General features: G+C 38.4%; 1 protein-coding gene across 1 annotated transcript in view; it reads left to right on the forward strand.

Annotated features, from left to right (window-relative positions):
* Positions 1-4,648, forward strand: part of LOC123307625 (membralin) — a 95,758-nt gene extending 91,110 nt beyond the window's left edge. Inside the window, exons 10-12 of the mRNA XM_044890011.1 lie at positions 1,151-1,420; positions 3,579-3,783; positions 4,193-4,648. Coding sequence (XP_044745946.1) covers positions 1,151-1,420; positions 3,579-3,782 — 474 coding nt within the window. The 3' untranslated portion in view covers position 3,783; positions 4,193-4,648. The remainder of the gene's footprint in view (positions 1-1,150; positions 1,421-3,578; positions 3,784-4,192) is intronic.
* Positions 4,649-14,814: the final 10,166 nt, after the last annotated feature.

Here is a 14,814-nt window from a genome sequence, read left to right on the forward strand (position 1 = left end):
GCAACAATCGATGGAATGACGACACTCTGGTTCTCCAAGACCTGAGAAGTTTCGTGTCCGAAAATCTGCTGGAAAAGTTCTTGCTTTAGTTTTTTGGGATTGCCATGGAGTAATCATGATTGATTTTTTGGATGGGGGTAGATCAATAACCGGAAATTACTATTCGACATTACTGACCACTCTACGGACAAAAATTAAAGAGAAAAGACGCGCAAAGCTATCCAAAGGTGTTTTGTTCTTGCAGGACAACGCCCCTGCACACAAATCTCATGTTGCCATGCAAAAAATTCGTGATTTAGGGTTTGAATCACCAGATTTGGCTCCATCCGACTATCTTCTCTTTCCCCAACTGAAAAAAAAGTTTAAAAGGTCGTAACTTTCTTCCAACGAGGAGGTAATTGAAGCTGTTGAGGTCTGGTTTGCAGTACAAGAAGAAACATTTTTTCTTTAAAGGTCTAGAGACGTTGCAGGTTCACTGTAATAGATGTATCCAATTAAGAAGAGAATATGCTGAGCAATGAAATATTTTGACATTGAAATTTTGTTTGGTTCTATAGTAGGCTAAGACTTTTTCAATATTTTCTCGTACTACCAGAGAGAAGAACAATGATTTGTGCATTTCTACAGTTTTGATGGTGGCTAACGAAACACAAGAGAATTTGGAAAGAAAACCCTAATTCCTGAATAAGCGTTAAATAGATGTCCATAAAAAAATTGTATAAGAATAAGTTATCATTCTATAATATGTGTTCCGCTTTCTGTGCATCTCAGTATTTACGTCCGTGATATTTCTTTAAATTTCTCGATTAGTTTTTGCCACGATTCTCATTCGAATGAAACTTCGAACGATAGAATCTGAATTATTCACTTCCAAATTTCGTCAAATTGAAGGAAATTGCAGAGGAACTTGTCAGTTTGACAGTCGCTCCGTGACAAAATTCAATCTGTTGGAATTTTGAAATGTTTTCCACTTGAAAATAACATGGAATTTCATCGTCTCCATCTTGACCATTCAGAAACCTCGTTGAAACAGCCCCCGATCATAAGTTCACGATTCTGAAGTCAGTAGTGAGTTGTCCCATTTCTCGTGTCAAATACTGGGAGCTTCGAACCTCACCCTGTACCTTATACCGAAAATTTCTCGTTGCAGCATTCTATGGTGTACTTTTTCCACCATTACGAGCTACCGACCATCCTCCAACAGGCCCACATCCAGCAGTTCCTGCTGAGGAGTTCTCAAAATCAGCAGCAGCTCATACTCAGGACTACGCAGCGTAGACAGGGAAACAGGTCCACCGGAACGGACAGCAGGGCGAACCAGGTGGTGCTGCGGCTGAATCCGATACGTCGCATCAACCAGTTCCTGAGCACGGTGAGATCATCGGTCACGACGCAAACCAGCGTCACCCCCACGACCCAGGTAAGGGAAATAACCGATCGAAAATTTCGGTTTCTTCAACGCGAGGTTTAGGAAATTGAGATCGATCGGTCGATTTTGTCAGATTCGTATTTTTTCAATATCGTTCAGAAACGAAAATCTAGCAATGAAAAATCAAAGGTTCAACAGTTATCTCGGACGTCTCCTGGAATGAACTCAGCACCCGTATGCTTTTTTGACTCTTACAAATATTTCAACAGTAGATTCTTGAGGTCAAAAGAAACACTTTTTTCCCATACCATTTTTTCCGGATAAGCTCGGTTTAAAAGATAAAGGCTGTTGAAAAGCCATAAAAAAATGTTATTTTTAGTTCTATCCCACAAACGGTTTTATCGAATGAAATGAAATTCGGCTTATACACTGCGCAAAAAAATTAACGCACATTATGGAAATCTCAAATTTATTCTACAACTGAAGGCGTTCTCAATGATAATTATTTTTATCAGAATTATGCATGCATATGTTATCCACTTTCAACGGTTTTCTTTAATACAGATGTTTTTTCCCAGCAGGGATAAAAAAAGATGATATTATCAGATTTTGAATGTATTGGCTCCATTCTAAAATTCAGTTGTTCTCGATCAATTCTGGTGATCAATAGTTTTTCTTTCATTTGATTTTCTACACTCGATCGCTATGCAACGCGAAACACGCAATTTGACCCAAGAGGAATGTGCCCAAGCGGTAGTTTTGCGAGAAGAAGGGTGGACATACACAAGAATTGCAGAAAGGTTTGGAGTTTCCCATACAAGTGTGTCCAGAATGTTGCAGCGATTCAGGGAGACAGGTATGAATGTCCGAAGATCAGGACAGGGTAGAGCACGGGTAACAACTGCCGTTCAAGAACGTTACTTGAGAGTTTCTTCGTTCAGACAACGGTTTGCAACCGCTCGCCTCCTTCAAATTCAGCTTGAGCAAACTTATGAGGTGCAATTTCCTGAATACTACTGGTTTCGGGGGAGGATCGATTATGGTATGGGGTGGAATATCTTTGACTGCTCGTACAGACCTAGTGGTCGTTGATAATGGAGCTTTGAATGCTGATAAGTATATGAGGAATATTCTTGAAGAGCATGTAGTGCCATTTGCCCCATACATTGGTGAAAATTTCATTTTTATGGACGATAATGCCAGACCCCATCGTGCGCGCATCGTTCAGGAGTACCTTGAAGAGGTCGAAGTCTCCCAAATGGAATGGCCAGCAAGAAGTCCAGATCTCAATCTGATTGAGCAGGTTTGGGACAACCTCAATAGAAGGCTGAGAAGTTCAGAAAATCATCCAGCTACTCTTAATGCCTTAGGAATCCAACTCGAAGAAATCTGGGAAGGATTAGATCAGAACTTTTTAAGATCACTCATTTTGAGTATGAACCGTCGTTGTCGAGCTGTAATTAACGCAAGGGGTGGAAATACCAAGTATTAAATCACTTATCAGCATTTCAGTATTTTGAAAATTGTTCATTTCTCTTCTTTCACATAAGATTCGGTGAAATTCTGAATTTTTCTTCCATTTAATGTGTCTTGTTTCGTTCAAAAAAATAAGTCATAAAGTCAATGTAGTGTTAACTTTCATTAAAATTGAGATTTTCAGAATGTGCGTTAATTTTTTTGCGCAGTGTAGTTTCCGCGGTGCATTTGAAAAATGCATGAATGAAATTCATAATTATTCAGTTTGAACTTGCATATGCTGTGATAACCCAAATTGAGGAGAATTCCCTATTCGGTACTTACCTACTTTGGCTGAATGCAACTCTGTTTGAAAAATCCACAGATGTGTAGTGTCATAGATTCAGCTTGTTATTCTGAAGGGAATTTTATTTTTTCAGGGCTGGCTTAGTTCATTTCGAAAACGTGAAATGGCTATATCTTTGTATCAGGGCCAAAACGAAAAAATGGATTGACAAAAAGTGCTTCTTTTGACTTCAAGAATCTACTGTTAAAATATTTATACCACTCAAAGACTCACCCTGTATAAGCTGAACGGTAACGAGGTGTTATGGGTATTATAGGGGAGTAACTTTTATAGAAAACCTCGAATAACTTGGACAAGCAGGACCATCAACTCCTGAGGCAAATAATTCTGACCCAATTGAGAATTTTTCCTTTTTGTGTGTAGCTCAAGTTTTTCTTCTCGTTTCAGGCGGCGACGTCAACTTCTAACGAGAACACGACATCGGTGGGTACCTCGGCCTCGCCGACTACCGCGAGCACCACGAGTCAGACGAGCAGCGCCTCTCTTGCCACGCACTCCGTACAGACACCCGGAGGTGAATACGTTAATGAGGGTATACAGACCACGGATTATCCACCTAGACCGCCACCCGGTGGACCTGATCAGCCTTAAGGTCAGTAAAAATCGGTGTCGAAGGATAGGGATCTTTTTTTTTACATTTAGAAGAACTATCGTTTATATATGCCATATTCCTTTACAGCGGAAATATATGAATTTGAATGGGTCACCCTGTATATTTTGGAGGTTTTGAAAGATCTTGTTTTTCGGATTCGAACAAATTAGTTTCGGTTTCATGATCAATTTCAAAAGCCTTTTAGTTTAGTTTCGTTTTTGGTAGGACCGCAAAATAATCCCGATGAAAGAAACCTTTCTATTTGACCATCTTCTGAGATGAAAAATTTTTCTACAGTACATGTTACGGTTTAGTCAGGGTGTCTTAGAGACAGGTGGGGTATAAACCCCCATTTAGCATCGTGGGCTCTGCGAAATATCCTGCTCTGCTAATGCTGAAACTTTTGCAGATTCATAACTCGTACTTAGTGTTACCTGTCCATACAGACCACGGAAACGTAATATCCTGACGAGGAGAGGAGACGCATCCTTTCGTTCATAGAAAAGATATCACCGGAGGCAATCTTCACGATGAACAAAACGCTTTGTTCCGTTTTTATCGCCATATAGTGTATGTATTTAGATCATAGATTATCCGAATACTGTTTTGTATAGCAATCCACAGACGTGTATGTATTCACACGATGACTATTCTCCGAACGATGTGTACTTTTTGATTGTTATATGATCGAATAAAATATTTTATGTAAATTGCAATCGGTCTGTGATGTTTGTTCTATTCTGAATTCGTTTTCAGTTCCTGGTTCTGGTTGTTTGTTTAAGATTTGTAATGTAAATAATGAATGTATAAATAAAAAGTGGATATTGTGGATAATTGGATATATCAATAAAGGAGCCGAAAAGAGTGCGTTATTTTTATCATCCTGATACAATCTACGGACCTAGTGATTTGGTTCTAGGGTTTGTTGATTTACATCCTTATCATGATCACTAGCCTGTATTTATTACTTTGTGCAGCGTAAATGAAGGGGACTTGACTTGATCCTAGTTGAAGGTAAGTGCGACCAAAATGCTATCGCTGTTTTAACAGGGTCATGGAGATCATTTCCCAAATGACAGAAACCGAGGAACCTATTCTGTACTCTTGGGGAATCATGATCGTGAAACACAGGTGTAAAATCATAAACAGGGTATCCCAAATTGCTTGATTTTGGCTCTTTCTGGTATTTCTAGACTACATAAGTGAAAACGTTGAAAGGAGTCCTGGGCTCGATTTTTGTGAAAAGTCCATTAGTGAAAACCGTTTCACGATATATTCATTCTTCTTGAAGAAACAACCAAATTTTGTCGATTTCGAAAATATCTGAAAACGATAATCACTATCAACCCAAACGGAGTAACAATAATCAGTTAGAACGTCAAGAACGTTACTTGAGAGTTTCCTCGTTGAGACAACGGTTTGCAACCGCTCGCCTCCTTCAAATTCAGCTTGAGCAAACTCATGAGGTGAAAATTAGCACTCAGACAATAAGAAATCGCCTCCCAGAATATGTTTTAAGGCCTCGTGTCGCGGTAAGAGGCCCAGCTCTTACCCCAGCCCATCGAAGGGCGCGTTTGGATTTTGCGAGAGAGCATATCCATTGGGAAGAGGCCGATTGGGAAAGAGTTATCTTCACAGATCAGTCTAGATTTTGCCTCTACCATTGTGATCGACGTTCCCTTGTATAAAGACGTCCACGTGAAAGATATGCTCAGTGCAATTTCCTGAATACTACTGCTTTCGGGGAAGGATCGATTATGGTATGGGGTGGAATATCTTTGACTGCTCGCACAGACCTAGTGGTCGTTGATAATGGAGCTATAAATGCTGATAAGTATATAAGGAACATTCTTGAAGAGCATGTAGTGCCATTTGCCCCATACATTGGTGAAAATTTCATTTTTATGGGCGATAATGCCAGACCCCATCGTGCGCGCATCGTTCAGGAGTACCTTGAAGAGGTTGAAGTCTCTCGAATGGAATGACCAGCAAGAAGTCCAGATCTCAATCCAATTGAGCAGGTTTGGGACAACCTCAATGGAAGGCTGAGAAGTTCAGAAAATCATCCAGCTACTCTTAATGACTTTGGAATCCAACTCGGAGAAATCTGGGAAGGATTAGATCAGAACATTTTAAGATCACTCATTTTGAGTATGAATCGTCATTGCCGAGCTGTAATTAACGCAAGGGGTGGAAATACCAAGTACTAAATCACTTGTTAGCATTTCAGTATTTTGAAAATTGTTCATTTCTCTTCTTTTACATAAGATTCGGTGAAATCCTGAATTTTTCTTCAATTTAATGTGTCTTGTTTCGTTCAAAACCTTCCCGAGAGAACATAAAAAATAAGTTATAAAGTCAATGTAGAGTTAACTTTCATTAAAATTGAGATTTTCAGAATGTGCGTTAATTTTTTTGCGCAATGTACTTGGTGTACTCTGAGATGAAAAGGAAAGACTATTTTTTGAGGCGAAATTCAGGGGCTATAGCTCCGAAATATAGAACCTCCTGGCAAAATTCCAAAAAAGAAGTCTCCCAGTTTTGTCTCGACAATCTGTGACCAAATTTTGGGACATTCTATATCTATATGGAGTACTGTCCGCCGCTGATTTCATCTAGCTCTCGCTTTCTAATCCCATAATTGCACTCCTTCCTCCCCCTATACGACGCCATATTAATAATTACCAAGCCATACGATAACAGAAATCAATTAACCGAATATGAGGTTCGGTAGAATGGTTCCTAAATGGGATATATCGGAACTCGCTACATCGGTTCATCAATGGAGAGCATCTTTGAGCTGGGACGGAGGAGTGATTTCCTTTGTTCCTGTGTATTATGCCGAGGTGTTTCCGACCCCCAACCCCTCAGATAGTGGCGAAGGGGTAGGTTCGCACCGATGGCTGTTTGCCTTGCCATTACCTGATGAAATCGAAGCCTCTGGCCTCCCAGAACTGTCATGTTTGTGCGAGATGTAACGTCTCTGCGAGGAATAATACGGGATACCCTTGACTCTCTGCTAAATTAATTTCTTTTCGTTTCGGAAAATCGATTTTTTGCGAGGTTAGTTGCTAGGAGATTCATCGTTTTACACAAATATCTGAAATTTTCGAATTTTCAACCAAAAATTGTCGCGAACACGAGATATTCGTTATGATCAGATGTCAGAGTATGTTTAGTTAATATTATTGTTCATTACAGAAAAGAATGAAAAGTTTCATAGAAATTCTTTTCCCAAAGGAACACATACGAGGATACATTGAAAAATTCTTAGCCTACTATAGAACCAAACAAAATTTCTATGTCAACATATTTTATTACTCAACATATTCTTCTCTTAATCGGATATATTTATTACAGCGAACCTGCAACCTCTCTAGAACATGAAAAAAAAAAGTTTCTTCTTGCTCTGCAAACCAGACCTCCACAGCTTTTATTACCTCCTCGTTGGAAGAAAATTTGCGACTTTTAGAACTTTTTTTCAGTTAAGGAAAGAGATGATAGTCGGATGGAGCCAAATCTGGTGAATAAGGGGGGTGTTCTAGTAATTCAAACCCTAAATCACGAATTTTTTGCATTGCGTCAACATGAGATTTGTGTGCAGGGGCGTTGTCCTACAAAAACAAAATAATTTTGGATAGCTTTCCGCATCTTTTCTCTTTAATTTTTTCCCGTAGATTCAGTAATGTCGAATAGTGATCTCCGCCCTTATCCAACAAATCAAAAAATGACAACAAAGAAATGTACCCAAGTCTCATCCATAGTAACAATTCGGTTTAAGAAGTCTACATCGTTTTCAAATCGAGCACAGATCGAACGCGATGCTTTTGTACTTGCACGCTTTTGGTCAACATACAAACATTTGGGGATCCATTTCGCTGCAATTTTTCTCATGTCCAAATTAACGTGAACTATATGATGAACGCGTTCGTATGAACTATTCAGTGCTTCAGATATCCGTTTTAGCTTTAGCCCAATTCGACGGTCTGATAAAATCATGTCATGAACTGCATCGATATTTTTGGGGACTGACACAGAAACTGGCCTTCCCGATCGGTCATCATCTTCAATGGAAAATTTACCTCTTTTGAAGCTTGCAGTCCAATTTTTCACGGTCGCCTACGAAGGACATAGATCACCAAGGGTATTAAGAATATCTTCGTAAATCTGCTTACCTCTTAACACTTTTAAATACAGGTACTTGATGAAGGCTCGATACTACAATTTTTGGATTTTCACAATTTCGGTGGATATCTTCCTTCTTTTAATTTATTGCGTAACTCTGGTTTACTTTTTTGACCTCAAACTTCACACTGACACTTCTAATGAGTTATTGTTCGTTGCTATGGTCTAGACTCTAGGCTAACTAGATATCATTACATTCTCGTAACAAAAGGTACGAATAAAAAGAAATCCTATCAATTGTTGAGCGGTGTAATTGTTTCATCACTAGATGATTGCCAAGTTTTGGCAAGTACTTAAACATGATTGGTTTACTTCGACCATTTCTATGTTCTATCAAACAAAACCTTCAAGATTCGGATTGGACAAACATAATTTCTATCCACTGACTGTATCCGATTTATTATTTTTTCAATAACAAACAACAGATGAAAATTGTCAGTGTGAGTGCATGAAAACAGGGCGGAAGACGAGAAAAATAAGGGAGAGGGAGGAACGTCAGTTTTATCTCGAGATGCAGGACTCGCGGTTCATTGATTTCAAATTATTTTTCTAGCCGTCGAAGTAGAAGAAATACTGATAGACGATGTACAAGTAAGGGTTACGGAGCTTGGTAGATCGTCCTGTCTCCTGTTTAATATTTTCACCTCCTCCCTCCCCCGATTCTCGCTGGGGGGCTAATCATTATCGACAGTTCGGACGTATATGTTCTTCTCGTGAATTCTGTCGAGGAAATGACGCAATTTTTCGTCGAAAATGTTCGACACGAGTGTGCAGGACAGGTAGTCTATATACACTCACATAGAGGGTGCTGAAGAACTGAAAAATCAATCAATCTTTTTCCAAGTAGAACCATCTGTGCAAAGGGCAGCCTTCCGTCAGCTAGTTGGTGGAGTAAGCAAAAGCAATTTCCGGTTAATCCTCTTCTTGAAGAGTTGCACTTCGCTGGAAACAGATCACTGAGGGTATGATCCACAATTTGTGGTCTGGTAGAAGGGCTGAGATTCATTGCTGCTATGATGCTGCAATAGTTACTTCTTTCGTTATGGCAGCTCCTAGGCTGTTCAAACACAGCATCGCAGCAGCTCGATACACCCACCCCAGGTCAATTAATCTTTAAAAAAAGAATCCCCTTTATGGAATACAAAATTTTTCAATGTTTCATCAGACAAACTTGTTGGGCAGTTAATAAAATCTACTAGGATGAAACCTGGGGCCAATATGCCTCCATTCACTCCAAGTGACAGTGTGAGGAACTTAACAAATTCTGGACTTCTCTTTGTATCAGAGCTTTTTTCTAAAATCTCACTCAATTCAGATACGATAACAGTAAAAGAAGAATGTTTCAAATTGCAATCTTGCAGCTGATGTTGAAGTAGGCAGAAGTTTGCCTTGATAAGCATTGTTGCCCTGAACAAAGCCAGGAATTAATTCAAGTATTGAATGAATTCCTCTAAGTATTCTTCATCCGAGAGAGTGCTAGTTCGACCTAACTTATCGAAAAAGTTATTTATATTGGATTTAGTTCTCATGGGCTGCACTAGGGAACCATAAAGAGAGTTCCACTTTGTGGAACAGTGATTGTTTCTGATGTCCAAGACAGTCTTTCATGGCTTCAACCGTAGAGTGGTAGAAGGTTAAATGTATTCGTATTCAAAAGTATCGAAATACGAAATGCTAAAGCGTCAGGTATTTGAAATACTAATTAGAAATTATATAATATTTTTTTTTAGTGTTGAATTCTTTCTTTGCTCAGATATCTGCACACTATTTTCCCTTGTCACGATCCAGATTCGACAAACTATTGTCGAATTGCATTTCCCTCAATAATCCGCCTAGATCACAGAGACGTATAAGCTGGACTAATTATAACGTGAAAAGAATTAGTGGGCATTCAGACGTAAAGCTAATTTTCGGAAGCTCCACTACCATTCATTCGTAAGATTCGATAAACGAGTGCACAACACACTAACGCGAGTCGAAAATAATGACGAGGTGCTTTGTGATATTTTCCAGAGCCCGAATATACACTTCCGCTCCTTGTCGTATATATATGAAGTGCTTGTTAGGCTCCCTGCACAGCTGAATTACAGAGAAGCATTGAGGTATATTTTTATATTTCAATTTCTGAATAGAATTCGTTGCTTGACAAAAATTCGTTTGCACTAAATGCGCCTTTTATAGGCGAACCTTTCCCTTAACAAGGAGATTTTATCAATGTTATCGAGCGTTGCGATCCCTAATTGGGCATCTGAGGTCTTTTATGCTGCCTTTCCCATCGTATACACGTATAACAGTTTGTTTTTATGTTATGTAAAGCTTCTTTATTATTCCCTCGGATAACTTCCTTCTATTTGCAGTCGATTATTGATTTCCTCTCGAGGAAATGGCAACTTTTGATCCTATCACATCGATATCCTCTCTTTATGCCAACAATAAAATTCGTAACTGTCGCATCTTGAATATTGAAGTTGTGGGGGTGGAATCTCAACTTTGCGTTTACGAGAATAATAATTCACTTCGTGACAGCATGTCAACAATCAACACAATACTTCTAGGAGAAGGGAGAAGATAATCGGATAATTTTATATGCAGAGTAATTTGAAATGTGATTTTTTTTTTATTGAAAAGAATCATGAATGGATCACGCCTTCAAGAGTAAGGCAGATACATAACATCCGCCGATAATTAAATCAACAAATGTTACTTTCTAACTACCATCACTCAAAGTATTACCATAAATTCCATTTCGTCGTCGAAGGAGTAATGTCGCTCTGACGAGGTCGAATAAGACCGAAACCATGGCCAGCATCCACTCTTTGTCTACGAAGTGGTATTTGTTGTAATATTTTGAGTGATGGTAGTTTGTTAGGCATTCAGGTGCTTCCTAATGAGGCTGTATCTCAGCAGGGTATCTAAAAAAAAATTATATGAAAGATCCATACTCCATACTATTTTTTGTCTAGGAATAGTCCCTATAGTTTTTCGCAACTCTGTATTTGAACCCTGTATACAGGGTGGTCCAGATCGTAACCAAGAAATATTAACCACGTATTCTACATCAAAAATAAGCCCTAGTTTGACATATAAACATATGTCGAGAAATGTTTCCTCTCCGAGATACGGGGTGTTAAAATTATAGAAAAAAAAATGTTTTTTATTAATAACTTTCACACTGCTTGAAATATTTTTATGAAATTTGAGAAACAGGTTTTGAACGTCAAGGAGCACTTTTTGCATAATATTATTTTTTTCAATTCTACCATTGGCGTCCGTACTGCAGCGAGACTCAATATTTTCAGATAAAAAAATGATACGCCACTGGTTTTCCGACAATAAAAATTACTATTTAAATCCTTATTTAATTTGGAGCAAATTCGGTCTCTTGACTTTTTGCTGTACGAGGCACCGTTTCCGTTTAAAAAAATAAAACACATTCTCATGCATGAAGAAATCGCCAAAATTTGATATAGCAAAAATAGTCTTATTATTATTAAGTACCAACCATATCAAATTTTGGCGATTTCTTCATGCATGAGAATGTGTTTTATTTTTTTAACCGGAAACGGTGCCTCGTACAGCAAAAAGTCAAGAGACCGAATTTGCTCTAAATTAAATAAGGATTTAAATAGTAATTTTTATTGTCGGAAAAACCAGTGGCGTATCATTTTTTAATCTGAAAATATTCAGTCTCGCTGCAGTACGGACGCCAATGGTAGAATAAAAAAAAATGATATTATGCAAAAAGTGCTCCTTGACTCAAAATCACATTTCAGACGTATTTATTAATTTCAAAAATGGCTCAGCACAGACGGGTTCTGTTCGACTAAAGCACATTTATGTGTATCGATAAATCTAGATGCCGACGCAAGCTCACTAAAACCTTCGTGCAATATCCGAAATTTTCCTACGGTAGAAGGAAATACTGGCAACGTAATCCGGGAAAGAAAAAACCGTGGCGCATCTTTAAATAAAACATCGTGCCCGAGATTGAGACAAATGGACCGGCGGAAGATTAAAGGGGATGCGGCAAACAGAACAGAGGTGCAACTTACCCCCGATCCGTTTGACAAACAAAGACGGACGTGGATCCGTGAAAGACGGAGAATGAATGACAAATAAACCTGAAAATCCCATGAATTACAAAGAAGTGTCTCCGGTTACTGTAATTTAGCTCAGCTTGCTCTCCTTCCTCTGCTCTTTCCGATCTGGCCGAAATTAAATTGGAAATTACATATGTATTTGTTGCCTTGAGGGGGAAAACTAATTTTCTCTCTCTTAGATATCATTTCGGTTTTCTTCCTCGGATTGCTTCTTCCATCGCTCTTCCGAGGAAACGTTTTTTATCAGAGACTCTTGACCAACTAGCAGCGATCAAAGGACTTCGAGATTGTCTTCCGTCTGGAAAAAGTTCAACGTATCTTTTACTAGAATACGGGGTGATACAAAATATATACGATGATTTTTCTGGGAGACAGTTACGCGTGTCAAAGGTTGACCTTCGAAAAATCCCCAAAAAGACCGAACGATTGAACGATTTCGTTGATATTAAAAGATTTATCACTAGAAGAGTTGCTCTTTCGGAATATTCATTACTTTTTGAGCTACGATATTTTTTCTGGGAGATACGGGTCTTGAAAGTTGATTTTCAAAAAATTCCCAAGAAGATTTATTACTAGAAGAGTTGCTCTTTCGAAATATGTATCACATTTTGATCTACGATGATTTTTCTAGGAAAAAAACGACTCGAACTTTGAACTTCGAGAAATTCCCAAAAAGGTGAGGTCAGTTGAAATTTCCTCAAGACCGAACGGTTCTGCCAAGACAGATAGAATTCTCAAATTTATGACTAGAAGAGTTGCTCTTTCAGAATATGTGTCACATTTAGATCTACGATGATTTTTCTGGAAGAAAAACTACTCGAAGGTTACCTTCGAGAAATTCCCAATAACATGGGGTCAGTTGAAACTTCCTCAAGACCGAACTGTTCTGTCGAGATGGATGAAATTCTCAGATTTATTACTAGAATAGTTGCCCTTTCAGAATATGTATCACATTTATATCTACGATGATTTTTCTCGGAAAAAAAACGACTCGAACTTTGACCTTCGAGAAATTCCCAAAAAAGTGAGGTCAGTTGAAACTTCCTCAAGACCGAACTGTTCTGTCGAGATCGATGAAATTCTCAGATTTATTACTAGAATAGTTGCCCTTTCAGAATATGTATCACATTTATATCTACGATGATTTTTTTGGAAGAAAAACTACTCGAAAGTTGCCTTCGAGAAATTCCCAAAAAGATGGGTGCAGTTGAAACTTCCACAAGACCGAACGGTTCTGTCCAGATGGATGAAATTCTCAGATTTACTACTGGAAGAGTTGCTCTTTCAGAATATGTATCACATTTAGGTCTACGATAATTTTTCTGGAAGAAAAATTCTAGCTCTACGATACGCTTGTCAGAAGTTAACCTTCAAAAAATTCGGAAAAAGATGCACTTATAAACTCTTCAAGACCGATCGGTTGCGTTGAGGTGGATGAAATTCCGAGACCCAATTTTTCATACAATGCGGGATAACTATGTACATATCTTACACAATGGCGAAAGCGCATGGTTGCAAAATGGCGAAGGAATATAATTCCCATGAAAGGCTATTGAAACTTTCAGTGAACCCCCAGCTCGAAATTCAAATGATTTCCCGTCGAATTTCAGCACATCCTTATGGGAAAACCGTGTACTCGACGTCATATCCGCAAACAATGACCATGGAGATCGTGCAGTGTAATCGAGCCATTAGCCTTGGCGGTTGAGGCATTAGTGTCCTGCACGCAGAACAACAAGGCGGCTCTGAGAGCGGATTCGGTGTGTCAACACATCGCCATTAATACAGTTACAATGTACACATTCAAGGAAAACATTTCGAAAATGAATATTACCAATTACCGCACCTTTTTATTCAATAACTACCGCCTTCCTTTGAGCCGGCCGCTCTGTATAGTCACGCGAACTCCTTTCGCTGATGGGGAAAATTTAATTAACTGACGGAAAAAATTCCCGCTGAAATTTTTCACCGCTGGGACCGAACTAACTTTTTTCGATGAGGCTGGGTGCGCGAGAATCGATAAGCGTGTGTTTGAGGCCTCATTCGGTGATGGGATAGTGAAAGTCGAAATTATTTTCGACGTATCGGAACCATAGAGTAATGGGCGAGTTCAGAAATGCTTGCCAAACTAGTGAAAACTCGAAAAAACTCTTACAATATAAACGTATTTTTTTAAATTCTATTTGTGCCTTTCAGTTGTCTAAATCCGTTAATAATGCTTGCACTTTTTCGAGAAAAAGGGTTATTCTTTGTCAAGAAATAGTGAAGGTGTTTCATAGAACTTTTAAACAGCCTCTGCTTAATTTTTTTCACGAACAGGAAACTGACAGAAATGAAATTCAGCTGCAGACATTTTATGAAAATTGAAAGGCAATAAATCCCGATTACAAGGGGTAGAAAAAGCTAAAATCTCTCATCCTTATCATATCATAACTTCAAAAACCGATGTTTTCCAGCTTCATTCATTTGGAACAAATTCCTGTAATTTCTTGCCAAAAATGAAAAAAATGGTTATTCAGAGAAAAATTATTCATCAAATGTATGTAGCATGAACCGTCTTCTCTATTTCAGTTTTCTGATTTCTAAGAAAACAATTAAAAGTTACTCTTTACATTTCAGGAGCTGTATCTAAGTTTTAGATGGAAATTTTTTTTTTTACAGGAATCAATTCTCAAACTTTTTCGTTATTATTTATTTAAAACCGTTCGCTTGTTTTTTTGTGAAAAATCATTAAATTTCTACATGC

The sequence above is a fragment of the Coccinella septempunctata genome, chromosome 2 (assembly GCF_907165205.1).
Source record: "Coccinella septempunctata chromosome 2, icCocSept1.1, whole genome shotgun sequence".
Lineage (NCBI taxonomy): Eukaryota > Metazoa > Arthropoda > Insecta > Coleoptera > Coccinellidae > Coccinella > Coccinella septempunctata.